Below are 21,050 nucleotides of genomic sequence, written 5' to 3'. Positions count from 1 at the left end.
GCGCTGACAGCTACAAAGAAAGAGGGATGATCGTGAATGCTTCAATATGGCCTATTTGTGTGACGCACATTTTGCCTGTGTGTGTGTGTGTGTGTGTGTGTGTGTGTGTGTGTGTGTGTTTATGTTTTTGCCTGCTTTGTTCTGCTTGCTTATTCTCCTGGGCCGACCAGGTTTTATCTACAGGAAGTTCAGGCCGACTGGGTCTCATGTGAGCCGTGCTTCCCATGACCGCCTACCGTGGCTGTGCTGATAGAGGCGTTCGGTAACGGGAGAAAAAAGGCTTGGAAGAAGCATCTAAACACTTTCCCATTCCCGTTGCACAAACACATGAATATGATTATTTAAATGAGCTCTGTAAACCGGCCCTGACAGGTAATTAAGATGACCATTGTGACATGACCGCAGTCAGATCCTGTGTTAGATAAACACTCTCTTATTCCTTTTTAGCAGTGTGGTTTTGCTCTTATTGTGGTCAGAGATCTAAAGCCCGTCATGGTTCTTGTTTGCTTTCTTTTACTTTCTGTGGTTTTCCACACAAAGAGCCCCACACATATAGCTATCCACACATACTGTACTGTAGTCACACAGGGCAGAAGGTGTTCCCATGGCCTCCTGAGTGATTGCAGATCGACTCCCATATGTCCCCCGAGGGCTGCTGCTAAGTGAATGTTAGTGTTATTACTGAGTGAACCGCTTTAATGAGACTCTATTCAAACGCTCCCTGAGCAGCTGACACTGGACAGATAGGGCGCAGGGGCACCACACCATGTGAGTGACCCGCATGATTCACCATTTTATAACCTGAAAATAGAGCCTGGAGGCGGTGGAGCATGTAAGAGGATGAATGCAAACATTTGTGCATGTTTAACTTGTGATCTTACCTTGTGGATCTCAGGATCCGGACATTGATCCCTGATGGGCTGGCAGTCATCCCTTGGCTTACAGATGTTTTCACACCAGCCACAGAGGTGGCCCTGGTCCTCCCGGCCCCAGCACTGGGAACAGTCCGAACTCCCAACCCTACAGTTGTACACTTCCACTAGACAAAGATGAGAGGTGCAGGAGAGATGGTATAGGTAATTATCATTTAAAAGCAGTATTTCTTATTGTTCATTGTTTCCATGTCTAGCTAATTTAAGGTAACAGACTTCTAAATTACTTTTTTGTAACCTCATATGAACCACATGGGCTGTATGTTCTGAATAACAAGCATTTGCAGAATGATACATTCATAGCTATAAAAATAAACCAGGAAAAAAGGGCTAATGGAGTCGGGGAGAACAAAGCCAGCAAGACACAGATGATTATGGTCTTGTTCCAATGTGCCTCCCAGTGCTAAGTCCCATTTGTATCCCTGCATGCATCTGCATGCATTTGTGTGCATTTGTGTGTGCCTGCATGTGTGCGATAAATTTAAATTTGATGACTCTGCATGGTATGAAGAAACTGTCATGTCCGCTAACAGCTAACAGAGTTTCTGGCAGTGGCCCAGGGCTGTTGTTCACATGCTAGACACATGGACTGTGAACAGCACATCTGGGACTGGGAAAGGCTAAGATTGGCTTGTATGTGCACTGGAACAACATGCCAAGTTCAACAACATGCACATCACTTTTCATTATCTCACTGTTGTCATGGAGCTCATATTGTATTTTGAACAATACATGATGACATGGCCAGTAAGTGCCATTGCTAACACCATAAATTGCAGTTCCCTAAGTTCTATAATCACTATGTGAAATTAGACGGTAGCAGAATATGATATTATGGGAAATTACAAGTTGTTGGGAAATTACGTGTTTTATTACAACAACTACTATTATTGTAAGTGAAAGGCAGTCTAACACCATTTGTCCCCGTAAGCGGTTCTTTATTTTTCGCCAGGTTTAATTAAATCCTCCATCTCATCAGAAAACATTTGTGTAGAGGTGAAATGCATTCTGGGAGCAACAGTGGCAGCTATGTCAGTTTTTCCCTTGTTTTTTCGGCGAGAGTCTAATTACGATGCAAATACAGGAGAACTCAGCAAACAACTGAAGCGTGAAAGATGATTTTTCATTTGTTTTCTTTCCACATGTCTAAATTATCATGAGCACAATGTCGTACCTCTCATGGGCTGAGGGCTGTCGACAAATATATTCTCCCCATGTCCACTGAAGTATCCTTTCCTCCTCAGGTTGAGTTGGTAAATCTGACTCCTCTGGTAAGTAGACAGCTACGGGGACAGAAAGATACAAGACTTCAATTAAGCAGGTATATTATGTGTCATTTGGCCTTTAAATGCATTGGTGTTTGAGATAACAATGTGTTCCAGCAATAATTCCAATGCAAACAACTTACAAGCAAGGCTTAAAACGGACAATAATGCAAAATGCTGAAACTGAAAATGCTGCAGCAACTGAACAAGAACTTAAGAACTTCTGAATTTGGATTGGGAAACTATTTTTGAGTAGTTACTTTCTGGTAGATAAATCTTCATACTTACTGTTACTCCACTACACTTGACAGTTGAGCTGTTGAGCCACATGGCCTCATATCGCTGCTCTCTCCCAAAGTCACACTCCAGCTTCTCCCCCTGTTATGCAGATCACTTCTTTTAAACAATATGCAGCATTTCAACAAAAACAAGCAGTGCAAATGTGATATTATATTTTTTTCAGAATGAGATAACTACAGCTTTAGTACCCAAAATGAGAGAAATGAAGTGGGCCTCTGAAAGAAATGCTCTCTCAAACACGTCTGGTAACAATTGAAAACTCCTAAATTGAACCAGGAAACTGAAATAACCCACAATAATTGTCCCTGCCAGGGAAAGATGCAATCTATTCAAAATTCATATTCATAAACATCTGGACTCCCACACCTTGGCGAGTCATCTGGGAGCCATGGTAATGAATATGAATTCATTCTTTCTAAAATCAGAGCCCTGAGTTTAAATGAGCCAGGATAATGTGAAGACCATAAAGTAGCGCAGATAGCTAAGAGCAGTAAAAGATAAGTATTAAAGTGGGAGGAATCATTTGTCTGTGAATCCAGCCAGCTTAAATAGGTCTACTTTGATCGCTCTCTCCATGACTTTGCTATTTTCTGTGCTCTCTGACATCAGAGACGTTTTTTTTTTGTTTTTTTTTTGCATCTGGCAGTTTACTTCTGCCTTCCAAAACTCCCCAACGTACCACACAATTTTCACTGTTCTGTCCGAGTACAACTCAAAACTCCAAAATAAACTCACAAGCATCTGCTTGTTGCTAAGCGCTTAGGAATGACTGTTTATCAGTCTTGAGTCCAAATCATTTATCTCAGTTTTTTTGTGTGGGAACCAAAACTTCATTTACAATGTATTCCAGAGAGGTCAGAGAGATGCTGCAGCCTTTTGGAAAGCGCCAATATGAGTGACACTGCACTTCCTGCTTGTTGACTTTCTGACAAGATGAAGACGTTATCCAAACAGCTTCAGCTTGTAACTAACTTTCACAATGAAGATAAGTATAAATAGCCCTACATTTTCAGCTTGTCCTGAGAAACTGTGTTTGTGTGTGACCGTGTGGTTCTGTATGTGACTCAGTGTCTGTCACCATGGCAACACACCAGGAGAGGGCTGGAAAGACCATGCGGGGTTAGGCGTGTGACTGACCACGCCTGGCAACTAGTCAGCACAGGAATTTTTGAAGATACAAGCCGTGTCCTTATCGGTAATGCAGAATCATCGTCTGACTCGCTCCGCGTGGATTAGGGATAAGAATAAGGAGTTTAAAAAACTGATCTGGAAGGACTAGGCGATTCTAAAACGAACATATAGTGGAATAAAGCCCCTGCCGCCTGAGTGCTGCCTCAGACCGACTGCACATTGTACTGTGTGCTGTGCTGACGGAGGCACAACTCAGCTACTCACAGTTTGATACCAGATGCATGGTGGGCCCAAACAGCTGAGCAGAGAGCAGCATAAGCATAAAGACACACACTCATTCCTCACTTTCATATCTGTCTCACAACATGAACATCACACACACACACACTCAGGTTTCACTCATTCATTGACCTAAATAAAAGCACACAAATTTCCATCTGTGTTTAACTCGGCTTCAAGCTAACATGCCATATGCTTCGGTTTAATTCCAATCATTTTCACAACATGCATTTTGGACAAAGTCCAAGTCCAGCTCCATAGCTGTAGGGTTGTCTGGCGTACCTCCTGGATGTTGCTGAGGGACAAAGTGAAATCCTGAGCCATTCCTGATGGTGATGGAGGAACCTCTGAGGGGACCAGGCTGGGACAGGAAGCTGCATTCTGTGGTGAGGTAGGGTTTGTGGGGGGGGGGGGGGGCAGGAAGTGACATATAGGAGTTAAGGAAAACAATGGCTCTACAGCACACATCCGCAACCCAAAATACCTGTCCTGTTTATGTGGAGGAGGAGGAAATGAGGGGGTAAAGTCTCGCTCTGAGGGAGACAACAATAGCTTCAAATAAGGAGACGATGAGGGATTAGAAAAACAGACCCACCGGACACAGTGATGGGATCAGCAGAAACACAAAACTCATCTCCTCTTCTCCTTATGACCTACATTACAAAGCGCGCTATTAATGGAGCCTTCTCATACCATAAATGAGATCAAATTTAAACAACAGAAAGTGACAAGGAAAACATGAGCCTCTTGTGCTTTGATATACTTTTCTTTTTTTTGTATCATGGGATCTGAAACTACACGGACGACTAGGATTTATCTGCTAAAAAAAATGCAGTGATGTCTTTATTGCAACAATTGTTTGACTAAAACAGCTCTCTCCATTTTAAGGGGGTCTCGTGATAAAGCTGGCAATAAAACACTTTCAGCATAAGAGCAAGACCATTTAACCAGCAGATGACCAGAGGACTGTGAGTCACATCCTATCCCCTCTCACTGGGACCAGAACTGTCAGACCTCCATGTCCTCAGGGCAGGAGTCTGCTGGGAGGATGCCTCCTCACACAGGTCATGGGACCTGGCTGAGCGATAAAACTCTGTGGGGGACTGTAGAAATATATAACGGCTGACATATTGCTGGGCTGTCATGAACACAAGACAGTAGTAGCTGGGGAGTTGTAGTTTGTATGTGACTATTCTTGTTTTGGATAATTTTCCCCAGTTTCACAGCTTTTTGTTTTTCTGCGCTTCTGCCAACCCTTTTGCACTATTTGGTCTGTTTGTTTTTCAGAGTAGTTTACACCCTCATGGGGCTCCATAAACATACATCTCCATAATCCATTTGTACAGTCACCTACTTAAAATGAAGGGTTGTATGAGCCGTAGCTAAAAATGTAGGTGTAGATTTGTCACTTCTCTGGCAAATAGCAGTCTTGACATTTAGTAATAATTCCCTTTAAAAAAAAGACAATGCACTTTTCCACATGTGGGGGCATTAAAGAAATCTGCCAAAAGCTTTACAGGAGGTCTGAGGAGCTTTAAATGGTACAATTCCCTGTAAAGAGTCTGTTAAACTGAAACCTCCTGAGATTTTATAGAGGGTTGCAACATTTCTTCATTCTGTAGTTTAGGCACTTAAAAACCTCAGAATGAATTACCATGATTGCTCTTGCCTAACCAGTCTGGTTTTAGATCATTGCAGCAAACTGGAAGTGGTTGGACAAAGGAGTCTGGATTATAGCTGAGGCTCTGACTAGTGGGGTCTTAATATTAAGAGATTCCCCAGGTGTCTGTTTGGTTGATGAATTAATAAAAAAACAAAGGGTTTACTCACCTCCAGCAGATTTGGCTTTGACTCATCTTTATTGGAAACACAAAGGTGGTTCTCTTGGTCCCAATAACACTTCCACCTGGTGCTCAGGCAGCTCAGACATCTATCATAGACACACACAAGTACATGGAAAGAATTCAGAAACAAGGATCAAATGTATCAAAGTCTGGCCTGTTTCCTCCCCTATAATCTGTTCCCATGAAGTGATAAATACAGTTATTTAAAAAGTTGCTATCTCTGTAACACAAACTCTGATGTTGAACTGATTACAGGCTTCAGAGTTTAGCTTTAATAAAAGGAAGTAATGATTAGTCACAGTAGCAGACACATCTATTCCACAGTTACAACACAGACGGCCAGAAGGTCAAACTTGGTCAATTCTGTAGAGATGAAACAAAGCTCTTCTCTATAAACATCTAGACTGCCAAATGTTGATGCGAGTGAACGCTTTTGCTGGTGTTTCTGTCTTTGTGAGTACCATTTTGAGCTTTACTCAATCTCTGAGCACATTTTGGCAAGTAGGTCCATAAGCAAACAGATCCCTGACTCCATAGATAACTCTTACTGATTTGTTCTTGAAGGACCCACATATACAGTGTAGGGACATGCTTCCTCTGGAAACAGTTATTGCCGTTTTACATCGAGCGGAAACCTCTGTTGTTGAACAATAGAGCCAGTGCAAAACACTGCAGTTCCTCAGGTATCTACTTGAGACTGGCTCAAAAAGCCTAGAAAAACCAAACCCATGTTAAAGTCTAATTATTTACAGTAGAAAAAAACAGATTAACAGCCTGGTACAAAAAGGTTAAATGGACTAATCATTTCTTTATTGGATAAAACTTTATTTCATAATACTTGATGTTAAGGCCATTAGTTTTGCATATGTGGAAGTGTTGTAGCTGTTTGCCAGGGAGTTTAAGGCCCGCCTCAGCTCCACTGCTTTTTCGGTTGTTCAATTGATCTCAAGTTAGAGATCACATTTCCATTACGACGACCGCCATTAATGGACTTAAAAGTATTTTCCAAAATCAATGGGGGAAGTCACTGAGATTATGTCCATGTTTTATACAATCTGTTGTTATGTAGCATATCCCACAAAGATTTTGCTGATATCCAAAAAAAAGTGATGTATGAGCTTGCAAATGCACAAAATGTAAGAATGCTAATTAAACCGAAACTAGCTTAAACAACGCATTAGCATGAGTTGCTAGCGTTAATTTATTCAAAGCTCCTGTGAGAAATTTATAGTTTTTACGTCCTCCTGTAGACAAAGCAGTTCATCCTTTCTCTTTTCTTAGCTTGTCCTGTACATGTGTAAGAAGTGTTTTCTGATGAAAAAAAAAATCACCCTGCTGTCTTTTAGAAGTCAAACTTTTGCCCTGGAAACTGTGGACAAAGTCTGTTCCGGCAGCGTGCTGTGACCCACTTTGTCTGTCACCTACCCCCCGGCAGCGGTTACAGACTCAAAAGATTACTGTATAGATGAAAAATATCTTTATTGTGATCGCGTGTTTGCTTTTATAGCCCATAAAGATGCTTCAGTGTTATTTTCAGTCTGTTTCATATCAAACTAAAACCTCCTCATTGGGGCTCTAAAATTTCAAACAATAAAAACACTTTTGTTGTTGCAGAAACTAACCTTGTGTCATGTTGCGGGGTACCTAAGCAAGAAACTTTTCAAATCTTGTCCTTTTATTTTACTGCATCTCTTCAATAAAGTTACATTTATGTGATTGATAGAAGTCTCTCCTTTTAAAAAGCCAATTTGAACAAAACAGGAAAAAAGATGACACAAGGTTTAGGAGGTAAAAAGGCAAAATAAAATTACCATAAAAATCAGTTTTATGAGAATGTCTCTTCTCTAGAGCTAAGACATAAATTTGGTTATTCACATTTTACGGTGACGGTTAGTGGCTGTCAATGTTTGTGAAACGAGGTTTGAGCTTTGCTCATCTAGAAGATATTTGATCCCTACAAAGTGACCTTAGGGCTAACAAAAAAAAGTCTGTTCATATTCTTTATTGTAACCATATTCAAATTGTATGAAAATAAATCCCAAAGCCAACTTGTTCCCCTTCTCATTGAGCTCCATTGTTACTCATAAACAATTTCTGTCCAACTTTACTCTCACCCTATATACTTTAAAACAACACAATGTAGCTGTAAGAAAATAAGTGTACAGTCTTCCCCATTCTGATTTGACCAGTTGCAAGTAGTTCCTAATATTTAAGATACATACCTAAAAAGATTGAGCCATTTGTTTGAGTTTAGTTTTTTTTACGTTTTTGAGATATTTTTCTCAGAGATTTATGACATCACCTCGATATAAATATCTCTGAAATTCTGCTCTGTTGTGATTTGGGTGATCTGTTTTCTAAGATTAAGGCGAGAGTGAAGTTTGGACGTAATGTTGAGAAGATTAATGACAGTGTTCACGGGATATGGATTGTTAATCTATGCTGTGGATAGAATACCAATGTGTGTGTGTGTGTGTGTGGCTCCCAGATAAACGTCCTTAAGTGGAACACCTCCACTGTACAGCATGTGTGTGTGAGTCGAGTGTGTGTCACTGCCTGCAGGAAGAGACAGATGTCCCACACCAGGAGTGATAGTGCCTCCAGTGATAGTAACGCTCTGAGGGGGTCTGTAGACTAGAGGGGGAGCGAAGTTGGATGAGTGTAAATGAATGGAAAAGTGAATGTGTGTGTGTGTGTGTGTGTGTGTGTGTGTGTGTTCTGATTAGAAGCAGACGGCCCCCTCAAGGCTCTTATCAGTTGCAGCTTTTTTGTTTTCCCTGACTCCCTTTCTGTCCCACTGAAACACCTACAGTATACACATATGCTCACACACATGTTCCCACATACACGTAAAGACTGTTCACTCTCTCTCTGCTTGACCTAACACGGACAGTAAATACCCCTCAACACTGCCCACCCAAAGTCATAATGACCATGCTCACACACACGCACACACACACACTAAATACACAGTAAGGCTAACACTCTCAGGGCCTCTCAGTGGACACAGCGGTTAAACACACACACTCAATCACGTCTCTGTCAAAGACAAAATACACAAAGAATAAAAGACCAGTTTCAGCGGAGAGACAAGAGAAGGGGGAGCAAACGGGGACAGAGGAGGAGAAAGAAAACTTGACTGACAGACATAGAAAGCAAACAAAACTGAGAAAACGGGAAAACCTTTGTGTTTGTGGCTGAGAGACATGAGAGAGAGACAGTGCAGGGCAGGGCAGGTGAGGTGGTTGTCCTCCTCGGCTGTTTGGTGAGACTGGAATGCTGGATCGTCTGGTTGTTATTAACACTCTGCCTAGTGACCACTCTGAACGGGTCATGGGTGAAATGTCTCATCACTTTCAGTCTCACAAACATAAACACACAAACTCCCAAAGAATGTTCCAAAAACAATCACAGCAGATTCAAAACTAAAAGTTACATCAATGTTGCATTTCCTTAATGTAGGTGAGCTATTAAAAATAATACAATTATTTTGCCTAATTTTTTAAGGGGTTATTTTTTTTTTCCAAAGGTAAATGATCTGAATATATCACAGCAGGACTGCTTAATGGAGATACTCCAACAAATTAGCTTTACAGTTTTGTTGTTTGAGATCGCCCTGATGATATCACTATGACATCATCATTGGGGTTATATTTTTTAAAAAGCTCCCAAAGATACGTAGCTACATGTAACAGCACATAAAGAATGTTTACAGCCTGAGCAATCTTTTCTTATTTAAGATTATTTTTGTTGGCTTTATGTGCCTTTATTAAATAGTCAGGAGAGTGGATAGAGTTTGAAATCAGGGAGAGAGAGAGTGGGGAATGACATGCATAAAAGGGGCCAGAGCTCAGATTTCAACCATCATGTAATTGTTCATGTGATTTATCAAGTGAATATTGTATAGCATTGCAGGGTTCAAGATATCTGGTAGTGGGGATCTGCTGCTTTCCTTTTGTTTTGATATTTGTGTTTCACCATCATCCAAATTATAGATCAAAATATGCAGCGACTGACTGAGACAATAATTGTTTGTTGATCAAAGTCACTGCTCCAAACGTTTCTGTTGCAAAATGGTTATGTTATATTTCCCACTGACATTATAAAACTTTTATTTTTTTGCAAAAGTAACCAAATGTTACACTGAAGTGTAATATGACAGTATTCTAGATAAAATGAAGATAGCATTGATTTACTCTTAAAAAAAATTCTCGTGTGATCTTGATGGTTTACACAGACAATTAAGATCTCAATATCTTATCACTAAGAATGCAGCTTTCACATAAGTAAAGTGCTGGATTTCTCATAAGCCCTGAACAAAGAGAATTTATCTAGTTTCACTAAGTAGGTGTGGCTCATAAGACTCTTTAGGGATTATTAAAAAAAACAGCTTGAAGTGATTAAAATCAGATAGAGTATAGCAGCTCCGCAGTTTGCAGTCCAATGCTCATCCTGTGAGAATGGCACTTTGCTCATTATCACCTTCAACAATCCATCGTCTAATTTCACACTCCTGGACCTCGCTGAGCACTGACGCCCCGTGTGAATATTGGGTGCAGTCTTGCACACATGTACCTGCAACAGCTATGTTCACACATCCGGGCGTTTTGAAAAAAGTGAACAAAAGGGACACACCCAAACGGTTTCGATCTGAGGGAATCAGTGAAACAAACATATACACGCATGCGTGCACACACACACACACACACACACACACACACACACACACACACACACACACACACACACACACACACACACACACACACACACACACACACAAACTGATGCCCCTCTAAGCCTTGGATCTGCCCATCAGATAAAGTGGATCCTCTGACATGGTACGACATGCAGGAGGTAGCCAGCTGGATTGCCTCCAGCTATGAGAAAACGCTCTTTGTGACCAGGCCATACAAGTCGCAGTCCTTTACAAAAACAAACATCAACATGACCAGCCAGACATACACATCCAATTTCCTCTGGCTTAACATTTACAGCATATTAATCCCACATTTGATCCTTCACTGAAAAACCCTGAGCAAGCCGAACACACAATAAGCCCTCCAAGAGGACGTGTCGGCAATATTTACCCACTGGGGAATAAATAGAAAGCCGGCGAAAAAACATGAGAGGAAGAGGTTAGGGACAAAGCGGAGAGGCCTATGAGACAGAGCAGAGAAGCTATGCTGTTTTTTCAGCTTCCAGCTATTCGTGCACATCTACAATGCCACAGAGACTCAAGCTGACATTTGCTATGGCTTGGCAGAAACCCCTCTGTTTAGGGGTAGATAGAATCGTAGTGTATTGGTATTTAGGTCATTTGTTTTGAAGGACTGCACATAAATCATGTAGCCAGTGGATAAAGGTCCATGCAGTTATGAAGGAACTACTTAGATCCTGTACTTAGAAAAAAGTTGCAACGAAAGGACATACTGATGTATAATCCAGTCTAAGGACTAGCCCTGCATTAAAAATCCTGCTTGAAATGTGCAGAAATATTATCAGCAACATGCACTTGTAAAGTCATTCTTCAGAAAAAAGTGCTGCCTCAGACTGATATATTTTTGGCTATTACATTATAATATTTTTTAACGCAAATGCATGAATCAGTTTGCAGAATTTTACAATAACAGCTGGTTGAGGTAGAGCTCCATTCAACAGCTTTTTTTAGTCCAGAGGTTTCCATCTATAAGGCTGTTCAAATCCAAATGGCAAACCTGAGACCTCAGTCCAGAGATAATTAGGAAAGAAACACAAACAGGTTTCTGCCAAGCAAATTTGCACTTGTGTTTTGGAATTTTCTCTATTTTAAAATCTTTTACTGGAAAGATGTGAGTAACACCTTGTCAGAAAAATGACAAGATGCCAACTGCTTTTTTTGTAAGGAGTCACAACTCACAAGTGTTGGGAACTCTATTTTTAACCATGTAGTGCATTCTTATTAGTGTTCTTTTTAGGTGAAATCTTACTTTATACATAGCAGTTACTATGGTTGTCAGATAAATGTGGTGGTGGTGAGGTAAAAACTTCCTTTTGGAATGCAGTGAAGAAAAAGAATAAAGTAGTTCAAACATTTCTCAAGGGAATACGATGTACAAAGACTCAAATTTGTTGTTAAATATAGGACTTAGGTAAATGTATTTCCTCTCCTCAACTGTGTGTAGAAATTTTACGCAAAAGGATCTGAATGAAGATGCTAGTTGGCCATTCATCTCCAACACTAAATAAGCCAAGAATTTGGGATAGAAATCTGTGACAAGTGTGACTCACGAAGTCTTGGGGTGTATTGCTCCGGTCCTCTCACAGTCGTAGATGATGAAACTCCCAGATACCACAGATGTACCATTCACTTTTATCGCCACAGAAACAGTCAGATGATCTGAAAAAACAAGGCGAGCAAACAACGGCGTATGTGTCAACCACTCGAGACGTTATCACTGTCATAACACACGCTAGACAGCAAATATCCTCATGCCACACTGATTTTTGAAAGACAAAAGGGGAAATTACATTTGTTCTTATACTGCTCCACATCTTTAATGAAAAAAATGCTTCACATACTTTAACTATACTTTTATTGTGTAGAGAAATATAGCTCGCAGCATTGGAACAGAGCCAAAATGCATGCCTTTGTTCAGCCTCACCTGTGCCGGGGAGGATGGGTTGGTAGTTTTCTCGAGGGAGGAGGGGGCAGGTCTGGATTTGGGCGGGCCCGTAGTCCAGGTGCACTGTGGCATCTGTTGAAATGCCAGGCGCATATTCACACTGCACCCGGGAGCCGACCAGATCAGGGACACTCCCATTTATCAGAATGCCGACATCCTGTTACAAAAAGTAGATGAACATAAACATAAAACATAGCTGATCTTTAATACGATGCAATGAGTAAACTTATTCACAATGATTTCACATACAGTAGCTGCCCTTGTTCCTTCGATTTCATGCTTATGTTGGGAAGCACAAATGCAGCCAAAATATTGTTGCCTACTTCTGCTTCATTGTAATGTAAGTTGTATTAATGTGGTGTATCTGACAATCGCTACCAGGGACATCAGGCTGTACAGTATTTAAAAAAAACTAGTATTTAAAGCTAACTGTTAATCAACAGTTAGCTTTAGCATTCAACCAATTATTTTCTAAATGTAACCAGTAATTAACTAGTAAAAGACCTTTGCTATAATATCATGTAACTATCAAATTGTAAAACTAGCTTGCAGCCCTTTCCTAGCTAACAGAAATATCAGCTAATAAGTAGCTGGATGCTAACATTAGCTATTGTCTGACTGTAGCTTAAAGTTAGATTAAATGTGTGGTTTTTAACTAGAAAATATATATGGCCCTCTAATCCTTGCTTTTCAATATCCATAGTATTCTCAGTTACTCATCCCCTGAGAAGCAATTCACTCAGTTTATATGACTTACACCTAGAACACAGCAGTATGATGTTTTACTAGTATGACATCAGAAGAAAATGGCTGCTGTACGAATAAGGTCCATTCTAATACCAAACCTTATATGATCACATTTAAAGAATGTACTGATATTCCATTGGCTAGCCAACAGGCCGGCATTAATTCACGTTTGTTCAAGAGTTCATGAAAAAGCTAGAGAAACTAACATCCAATGATTATGAAGAAACAGATGGTAGAGTGTTACATTCACATCTATATCTGGCTCTGTGATGAAGAATCACAGACGTATAATGAGAAATATAACACCTCACTGACATGACTGAGTTTCAGTTTAAGGTGAGACAAGCAAGGGTGGAGGGCCTTTGACAAAGACTGTTAAGCAGCGAGGAAGAGCATGATGACATCTGTTGTGGTTTAGCAGATACGAGCTGAAGTGGCCAGCGACATGTGCTAACATGTCTTCAAAATCCGCTCCATTGTTCGCAGGAATTGATCATTTCCTGGCCAAAGCCCTGACTTCCTGCCTGCTGCTTCCTGTTTGGGGAGACAACCTTGAGCTGAGCTTCCTGTGGCTCTGAAAGATGCCCGTGAATCTGGCAGCTGGTAGATCTATTACAGCCTAGCCAAACTGACCCTCATAACCAGCAAATATCCACGATTAATGAACCAATTAATGGCCTGTCGTCTCTCAGCCAAGTCTAATTATGAGCTGTAATTAAAGGTCAAATATATTCCAAGTGTCAAGAATCAGTGAGCTAATTATTATAGTGTTATTATGCTTCTCTTACATGGTATACTGACTGGAAGTAATTATTGAAAACAACAATTTACATGTCAGACCCCAACTATAGTGCAGTCACTCTTATGTGTCAGAATATCACATCCTGCCAGCTTTGATTAAAATCAGACTGTTGTGTGTTATGTATAGCACTCAATATATAACAGTTTCTCTGTGTCCCAGAACAAATCATTACACGAAACTTTGTTGAAATTTTGTCAAATGATGCTCAAAACCAAGTCAAGGTGACTTATCCTACATTGAGTCTCATCTTTATTTTTGCAGTAGGAGCTTTGTGTCTTATTTATGTCTTCTCTGCTAGTTTGGCCAAAGTAACCTTGCATTTCTACATTTATACAACTAAAACTCATGTAAAATGGATTGGAATCAAGCAGGCTTGTCTCCTGATAATATTACCAGTTTGGTTTCTATACATTTTTTTAATATGTTAAGTGGAAGATAAATTAAAGTTGTTTTTTTCACTGCAAATGAGGGAAAGGGGGCTTGATGCCAATCCCTATAGTACCCTATTTAAATGAATTCCCCAAAAGTGCTGACAACAAACATATTTTTTAACAGAGCCAAAATTAATTAGAATATAATAAATATAACGACTTTCTGGGTTATTATAACCACATCCATCAAATCTGAATCTTAAGGTCTGTAACATTTAGCCTCACTTCTGCATTCCCTATAGTGAAACTTTATACGAAAGAGATCTAAAGGTAATGCCCAAGTTAAGGTGTCTGACTGTTAGTCCTCATCCGAACCAATCTGAGTAGCATAACTGCAAACCTCAACTAGGTGTGCTTTGCAGCTCCAGACTTCTCGGTACTTCTTTCTAAACAAACGCGTGAATCACCGTCAGTAAACGGTTAAGTCACTGAGAGACAGCTATGTATGGCATGCAGTATCACACCGTGCCTGTTCCTTTTATTCACAGCTGGTTTGGTGTTTTACAGCTATTGTGATACATTGTAAACCAAGCTCTAAGGGGCTGGGTTGCAGTAAGACTAAAAACAAAGGATTAAATGGGTTTAGATTAGTTTGTGATGTGAGGGAATTTCATTGATAAAGTGATATTTTTAGTGAGCAGTTGCTTATTTACATATTTAACAGGAACAGGACAATATTATTATAGGCTACATTTAGAGATGTGTTTATGCCCCCTGATTAATTTTTTACTTGTTTTTGTTTAATTGCTCCATTTCTGGTCTTCAACAACTGCATATGAAATGACGGGCTCTTTAGCAGGTAAATACTCAGGTACAGGTTAGTTGCTCTTATTGTTTACTGTTTTGTGCTGACTAGATACCGTAGTGTACAGAGTTGCTGCACCAGTACAAATTGTAGTCACACTCTTTTAACATTGCCATTTGAACTTCAACATACACTGAATTGTTGGGGTGGGGGCTTCTGCAGCAAACACTTTAGGCATGACTTTATCAGCACCGTAATAATAATAGTGTGTATAATAATAGTGTGCGGTGTCGGGTTGTGAAGGTGGTCATAAGATGTCCAGATTCATCAGCTATAAATACACAGTTCCCATAATGTGACAAAGAACAACTGTAACAGGCTCATGAAATTGGTCTGAAGGATAACAATAATATGGGAGTTAAAAGTACCTTGATGTCTGCAGAAATGCTGATCTCCGGGGGTGTCAGGGTCATAGACGGACACTGTTGTGGGCCTTCACCCATGCTGATCCAGGAACGTGCCAGCAGTCCCTGAGCACACTCCTTTTGGATGGTACATCTGGACAACGTGACAGACAGATAAATCATATTTGTCATTTCGCAGAAAAAAACCAAACAATAATACTGGCACAATCATTTTTTTGACAGCCGTACATTTTTTTCAGTAAAATGTCCTATCCATGTCCGAATCTGATCATCTCACAGATTTGTATGCTTTTCACAATCAGTCATTGGACTACCTGGCCATTATGTGAAAGGTTGTTAAAGGTAAACCTTATCTTCTCTGTTAGGAGAAACACAAACTTTGGTGTTTCTATTTCATTCCTGGACTTGAAGAATTTTCACCATTGGGTTTCATGGTCTGCTTCCCACTGATTTATGAGGTGCTCTTGTCTCCTAATGCCACATTCGGACCTCGGCTGTCAGTTTGTCTGGCGCAACACAAGAGACTTCTTGACTCTAGGTCACGCTCATTGCTATGGCAACCCATCCGGCAGGGGCTGAGGGGGCGGTTACGGATAGTTGAATGAAAATACTACTGATTCTTGATCTGTGTGAGCCACAATGCATTTATGAATGTGTGTTTGTGTGGACACACACCGAGCATAGAGTGCGTGCATGTGCCCATCTGTGAGTATAATGAATGTCTGGGACAGAGGAATTGTAAAAGGGCATTCAACAAGCAAGGTGGCCTTGTACTCTGACTTCTGCTTCACTAATGAACTTCACTGACTGCTGGCACAGAGCTCAGTTCATCTGCAGTGCAGACAGAGAGGACAAAGTGACCTTAGAGTAAGGAGAAACCAAAGAGGCCACATTTAGCATTGTCCTTACACGCGATAATGAGTTTGGCACATCCCACATCCCTCTCACACTTACATACTGTGGTTGTTTTAAAATAAAGTGTGTGTCTGTGCACCCACTTGCCTCTAAATGTTAGTGTTTGTGTCTGCAGGGTGAATGTCCAGATTCTCAGTCCCACTGGCACTGAGGGACTGAGAGGGGACATGAGGTCTGAACTAAAAATAGAACAGAGTGTCTCTCTAAGCCCAACAAAAACCCCTAGATACAAACAAACTCATAAACTTGTGAACACACTCTCAGCAAACTCAACTGCCAGATTTACAACCAATCTGTTTACACTTGAATTTGATAATACTAGTTTAAAAAGTGGTATATTTGCATTTTAAAAAGTTTGTCACATGGCACAGCTTGTAAATTATTTATATACTGCTGTCAGTATGACTTAAGAGTTTTACTAGGTCACCACGTAAAATCCTTCTTTGATACCTTTGAGAAAAATGAAAGCACCGTCAGTTAGTTGATTTACTTCTGATTGAAATACACCAACAATATGGAATTGACTTTCACAAAAAAGTGAACAGACGATGCCCAGAGGATGGCTAGGATGGTAAAGCTACAGCATATTAGCTCTTTTTTTTGTTTTAGAAATTAGCATGCTAGTTTAGCAGAGCAGCTTTGCTGAGCTGCTAGCTTAGCTGCAGACTAAGTTAGTAGCTCAGAATGACTAAGCAAGCAGCTGCCACGAAGCTGTAGTTTACATGTTTTCCTTGCTAAACAAGTAAGAAATAAAATAAGCCGACCACCTTCTGACCAAATCCAATATAGGCTATGCTAGCTTTTGGTGGTACAATTACTTTTTTGCCACTAAAATGTTTTGTTAAAATCACTGCAAATAACACAACATTGTTTAGAACAGATTAAAAGTGCCATCCTTGTTTACTGTCTTGAGGCTATTCAAGATTATCAAGTTAAATCTAATTTATGTTTATAAGCTCCTGTGAGTTTTTGGCTGGTTCTGAAAATGACTGAAATTAATAGGCTATTAATATTTTAAATATATTTTACTGTTCAAAGAAAGCATGATGAGAAAAGAACATTACTTACGTACAGGACAAAATCAGGAAAGAGATAAGAGTTTGACCTCATGGACTTGAGCTTGTCTAGTGCTTTTCTAGTCTTCTGACTACTCAAAGTGCTTTTAGAGAGCAGGTCACATACCAATTCACACCCATTCACACACTGATGGCAGAGGTTGCTATGTAAAGTGTCAGAATCAGAAGTAGCTAATCCCATTCATAAACATTAATAAGCGGCCGACGAAGCAGTACAAGTTTCTTGCCCATGGAGACAGCAGACATGTGGCGGCAGGAGCTTGCTATCGAACCCCCAACCGGAAGGTCTTTAAATGTTCTTATGGTTTCCCCTTTAATTGAAATAACAACTTTTGCGAATGCAGCACCTGCCTCCCTACGTCGTACTGACTTTCAAATATTTCAAACAGCTACTTAAAATAACCAGAGCCAACATATGCAGCTAAAATATGCCCTGAGAAAACTCATCACCTCCTAAGTGTCTGCACGTCAGATAAGGTGACAAAGCAGTGAGACTGTTAAAAAGCAGGAGAGCATATGAGCTTCTAACACACACACACACACACACACACACACACACACACACACACACACACACACACACACACACACACACACACACACACACACAGTCCTTGTTAGACACGCACATGAAGATAAGCATTATAATTTGTGGATAGTGCAGACTGCACATGACGCATAATTTGATTCAAATAAAGATATTTAAGTGCCTTCTTGTGACATGTGGGAGATTAAACCGGCTCCAGTTTGAAAAGAGTGATCAAGGACTGAGCTTTATCTCTGGCGGAGAAACTAGCCTTCTTTATTTGAGACAACAATAAGCCAACAGACGTGTTATAGTGCTTTACATGCAGACATGCGGAGCGCCGTCAGATCCATGCTTATAATCAAACAGACACCCACAGAGACAGTGGTGGCCCCACAGATTGTGAGATAGTTCTCCAGTGCTCCTTTTATTTTTATTCCTCTGTAGTTGTATGAGACAGTGTGGTGATGGAGGAGACCATCCACCCCCACACATCAACCCCCCTGATCCCCAGGGCTGTGAGGCCACAGCGCCTGCCCAGCGGCTGGCATGACTGGCCAAACAGGGCATCAAACACACACACACACACACACACACACACACACACACACACACACACACACACACACACACACACACACACACACACACACACATGACATCAGCTCCCTGGCCTCCGAGAGCCAGACAGCGACACACACTCATGCTGACACTTACACACAGGCTTACACACTTTGACATTTCACTGTCAAAAGAACCAGTGTGCTTTCTCCCTCCCACTACCATCATCACAATCAACGCTCCTTTGTAGAGAGAGAGAGAGAGAGGAGGACAAGGGCACTGGGGGAGGAGGAGACGGAGGCTAGTAGTAGACAGAGAGGGATAGCTAAATTCTCAAAGCTACTGGAAAATAAGAGGGCAAGAAAGGAGGGGAATAAAATGAAGACAGAGAGAGAATCACAAGGGTAAAAATAATGCAGTGAAGCGAGAAAGGGACTGGGATAAAGAGCCGACAGATAGATAAATAAGTCGAAGAGACAGGGAGATGACAGCAAGACAGTCTGACCACACATACACACACAGACACACACAAACACACACAAGTCTCATCAGTTCCACTCTTCCAGCTCTGAATGGCCCCTGGCAATGCCAGAGCCTCCAGAGCTGCAGCTCAACTCATCACAAAATTCACTATCTCGTCAGATCTGTTTTAATCACCAAGCAACCAACCGACTGACACACACACATAGACACAGAGACACAAACAAACACAACTTGACACCACACATATTCTTCCAAAAAGCCAGTGAACACAGCGCCAGAGAGCCGGTCCTGACAGAACCACATTAATCACAGTGTATTCTGTCTCGCTTGCAGCAACACTTCAGCCAATTCACTCCTCTGCCGGGCGCTCCTGGCCTGTTACCCCCTCCCAAAACTATCGCAGAGAAGCAGGGGACCTCTCTGAACAATGATGTAGCTCCCCGATCGGAGACCTAATGAAAAGCAAATCAACTCTCACTCGATCCAACAGCAGCCTTCCAGCCACCGAAAACTCACTCTGTTACTGCCAAAACTCATCCATCTGAGAGATGTTTTGAAATCGAGTAAGAGGATGATGAAAACCAGTGTATGAGTCTCAGTGGTTTTATTGATTCAAAGGCTTAAAACGACAAGCTCGAATCATTTTGTTGAGCCATCAATCTTTTCTTTCAAAGCTTCAAAATGAGCATTAATTTCTATCAATCATTCAAATAAAGAGCTGCAGCTGGATCGATGCTGAAATAGAGATGGTGGACAATCCCGCATTTTGTCAACAGATCACGTCAAAAAGCATGTAGCATGCGCCTGAAACCACAGGATATGATCGTTTCTTTGAATTATTTGTTTTACCAGTAATAGAGGAAAGCTGAGAGAGGGGGACGACTCTGAGGAAGACAATTAACTGGAAAGATGGAAAACCAATAGGCAGATTACCAATTAATTAACAGTGGCTGATTATATGTGTGTGTGTGTGTGTTTGTGTGTGTGTGTGTGTGTGTGTGTGTGTGTGTGTGTGTATTCGTGTGTGTCTCACCGATTCTCCAGAGTGCACCAGCCACAGTGGGCGTCGCCTGCTCCCAAACAGTCACCGCAGTCCCTCCACTGGTCACACTCTGCCACCTTTACCCTGAGCATCTGCAGGTCACGGCACATATATAAAACAAAAGGCAAGAAAAAGACATTTAAGAATAAAGTTGTAACATGATGAGCATTTTCAGAAATGTAATATTTTAATTAATTAATTAATTAATTAATTAAATCATTCAAATCTGAAAGGTTTCAGAACTGTAGATAACTGTGTAATACTTGAATCTGCCCCTTGCTCTTTGGCATTTATAAGTGTGATATATAAAGTTAACACATGGATTTTAGATCACTGATATCAAGAGATTTATGCACTAACCACATTTGTACATTGAAAGATTTCAATAAGAGTTTTTAGCTGTTCATGAAACAGACTTAAGTAAATGCTGAAGCCTCCATATGACCGACAAAAGCAAATAAGATCATCAGCCACACTGCGTCCTGATTTTTTCTTTATAGTTATTTGAAATGCCACGGGGTAGGTGTCAGAAGAGTCGATTAACAGCTTTTGTGTACTTTTTTTGCGTACAGAATGTATCGTGAGTGATATTTTTGGCTAAAGAAAACAGGATGAGATCTATTATCAGAAAACACTACTTACACACTCATCAGCACCACAGTTATAAAACATTTCAGTTTCATATCCCAGCAGTAACACGTATTAAAGGTCAATCAATCAATCAATCAATTTTTATTTGTATAGCGTCAACTCATAACAAGTGTTATCTCGAGACACTTTACAAAAAGCAGGTAAAATACCTTACTCATTGTCTGTTAACATTACAAAAGAGCAGGTAAAAAGACCATACTCATTGTTATGTTAGGTGTCACATATACGTG

At 40.7% G+C, this 21,050-nt stretch overlaps 1 protein-coding gene across 1 annotated transcript in view; it reads right to left on the bottom strand.

The window, feature by feature from the left end:
* Window positions 1–21,050, bottom strand: part of plxnd1 (plexin D1) — a 63,943-nt gene that overhangs the window by 35,130 nt on the left and 7,763 nt on the right. Inside the window, exons 4-12 of the mRNA XM_061056883.1 lie at window positions 20,161–20,261; window positions 15,570–15,699; window positions 12,396–12,573; window positions 12,022–12,130; window positions 5,738–5,837; window positions 4,190–4,288; window positions 2,486–2,575; window positions 2,107–2,215; window positions 882–1,039 (exon numbers count right to left, since the gene is read on the bottom strand). Of these exons, the coding sequence (XP_060912866.1) occupies window positions 882–1,039; window positions 2,107–2,215; window positions 2,486–2,575; window positions 4,190–4,288; window positions 5,738–5,837; window positions 12,022–12,130; window positions 12,396–12,573; window positions 15,570–15,699; window positions 20,161–20,261 (1,074 nt within the window). The remainder of the gene's footprint in view (window positions 1–881; window positions 1,040–2,106; window positions 2,216–2,485; window positions 2,576–4,189; window positions 4,289–5,737; window positions 5,838–12,021; window positions 12,131–12,395; window positions 12,574–15,569; window positions 15,700–20,160; window positions 20,262–21,050) is intronic.

The sequence above is a fragment of the Labrus mixtus genome, chromosome 15 (genome assembly GCF_963584025.1).
Source record: "Labrus mixtus chromosome 15, fLabMix1.1, whole genome shotgun sequence".
NCBI classification, from domain to species: Eukaryota; Metazoa; Chordata; class Actinopteri; order Labriformes; family Labridae; genus Labrus; species Labrus mixtus.
The sequence above is the reverse complement of the archived record's forward strand: the minus strand, read 5'-3'. Positions and strand labels throughout refer to the sequence as shown.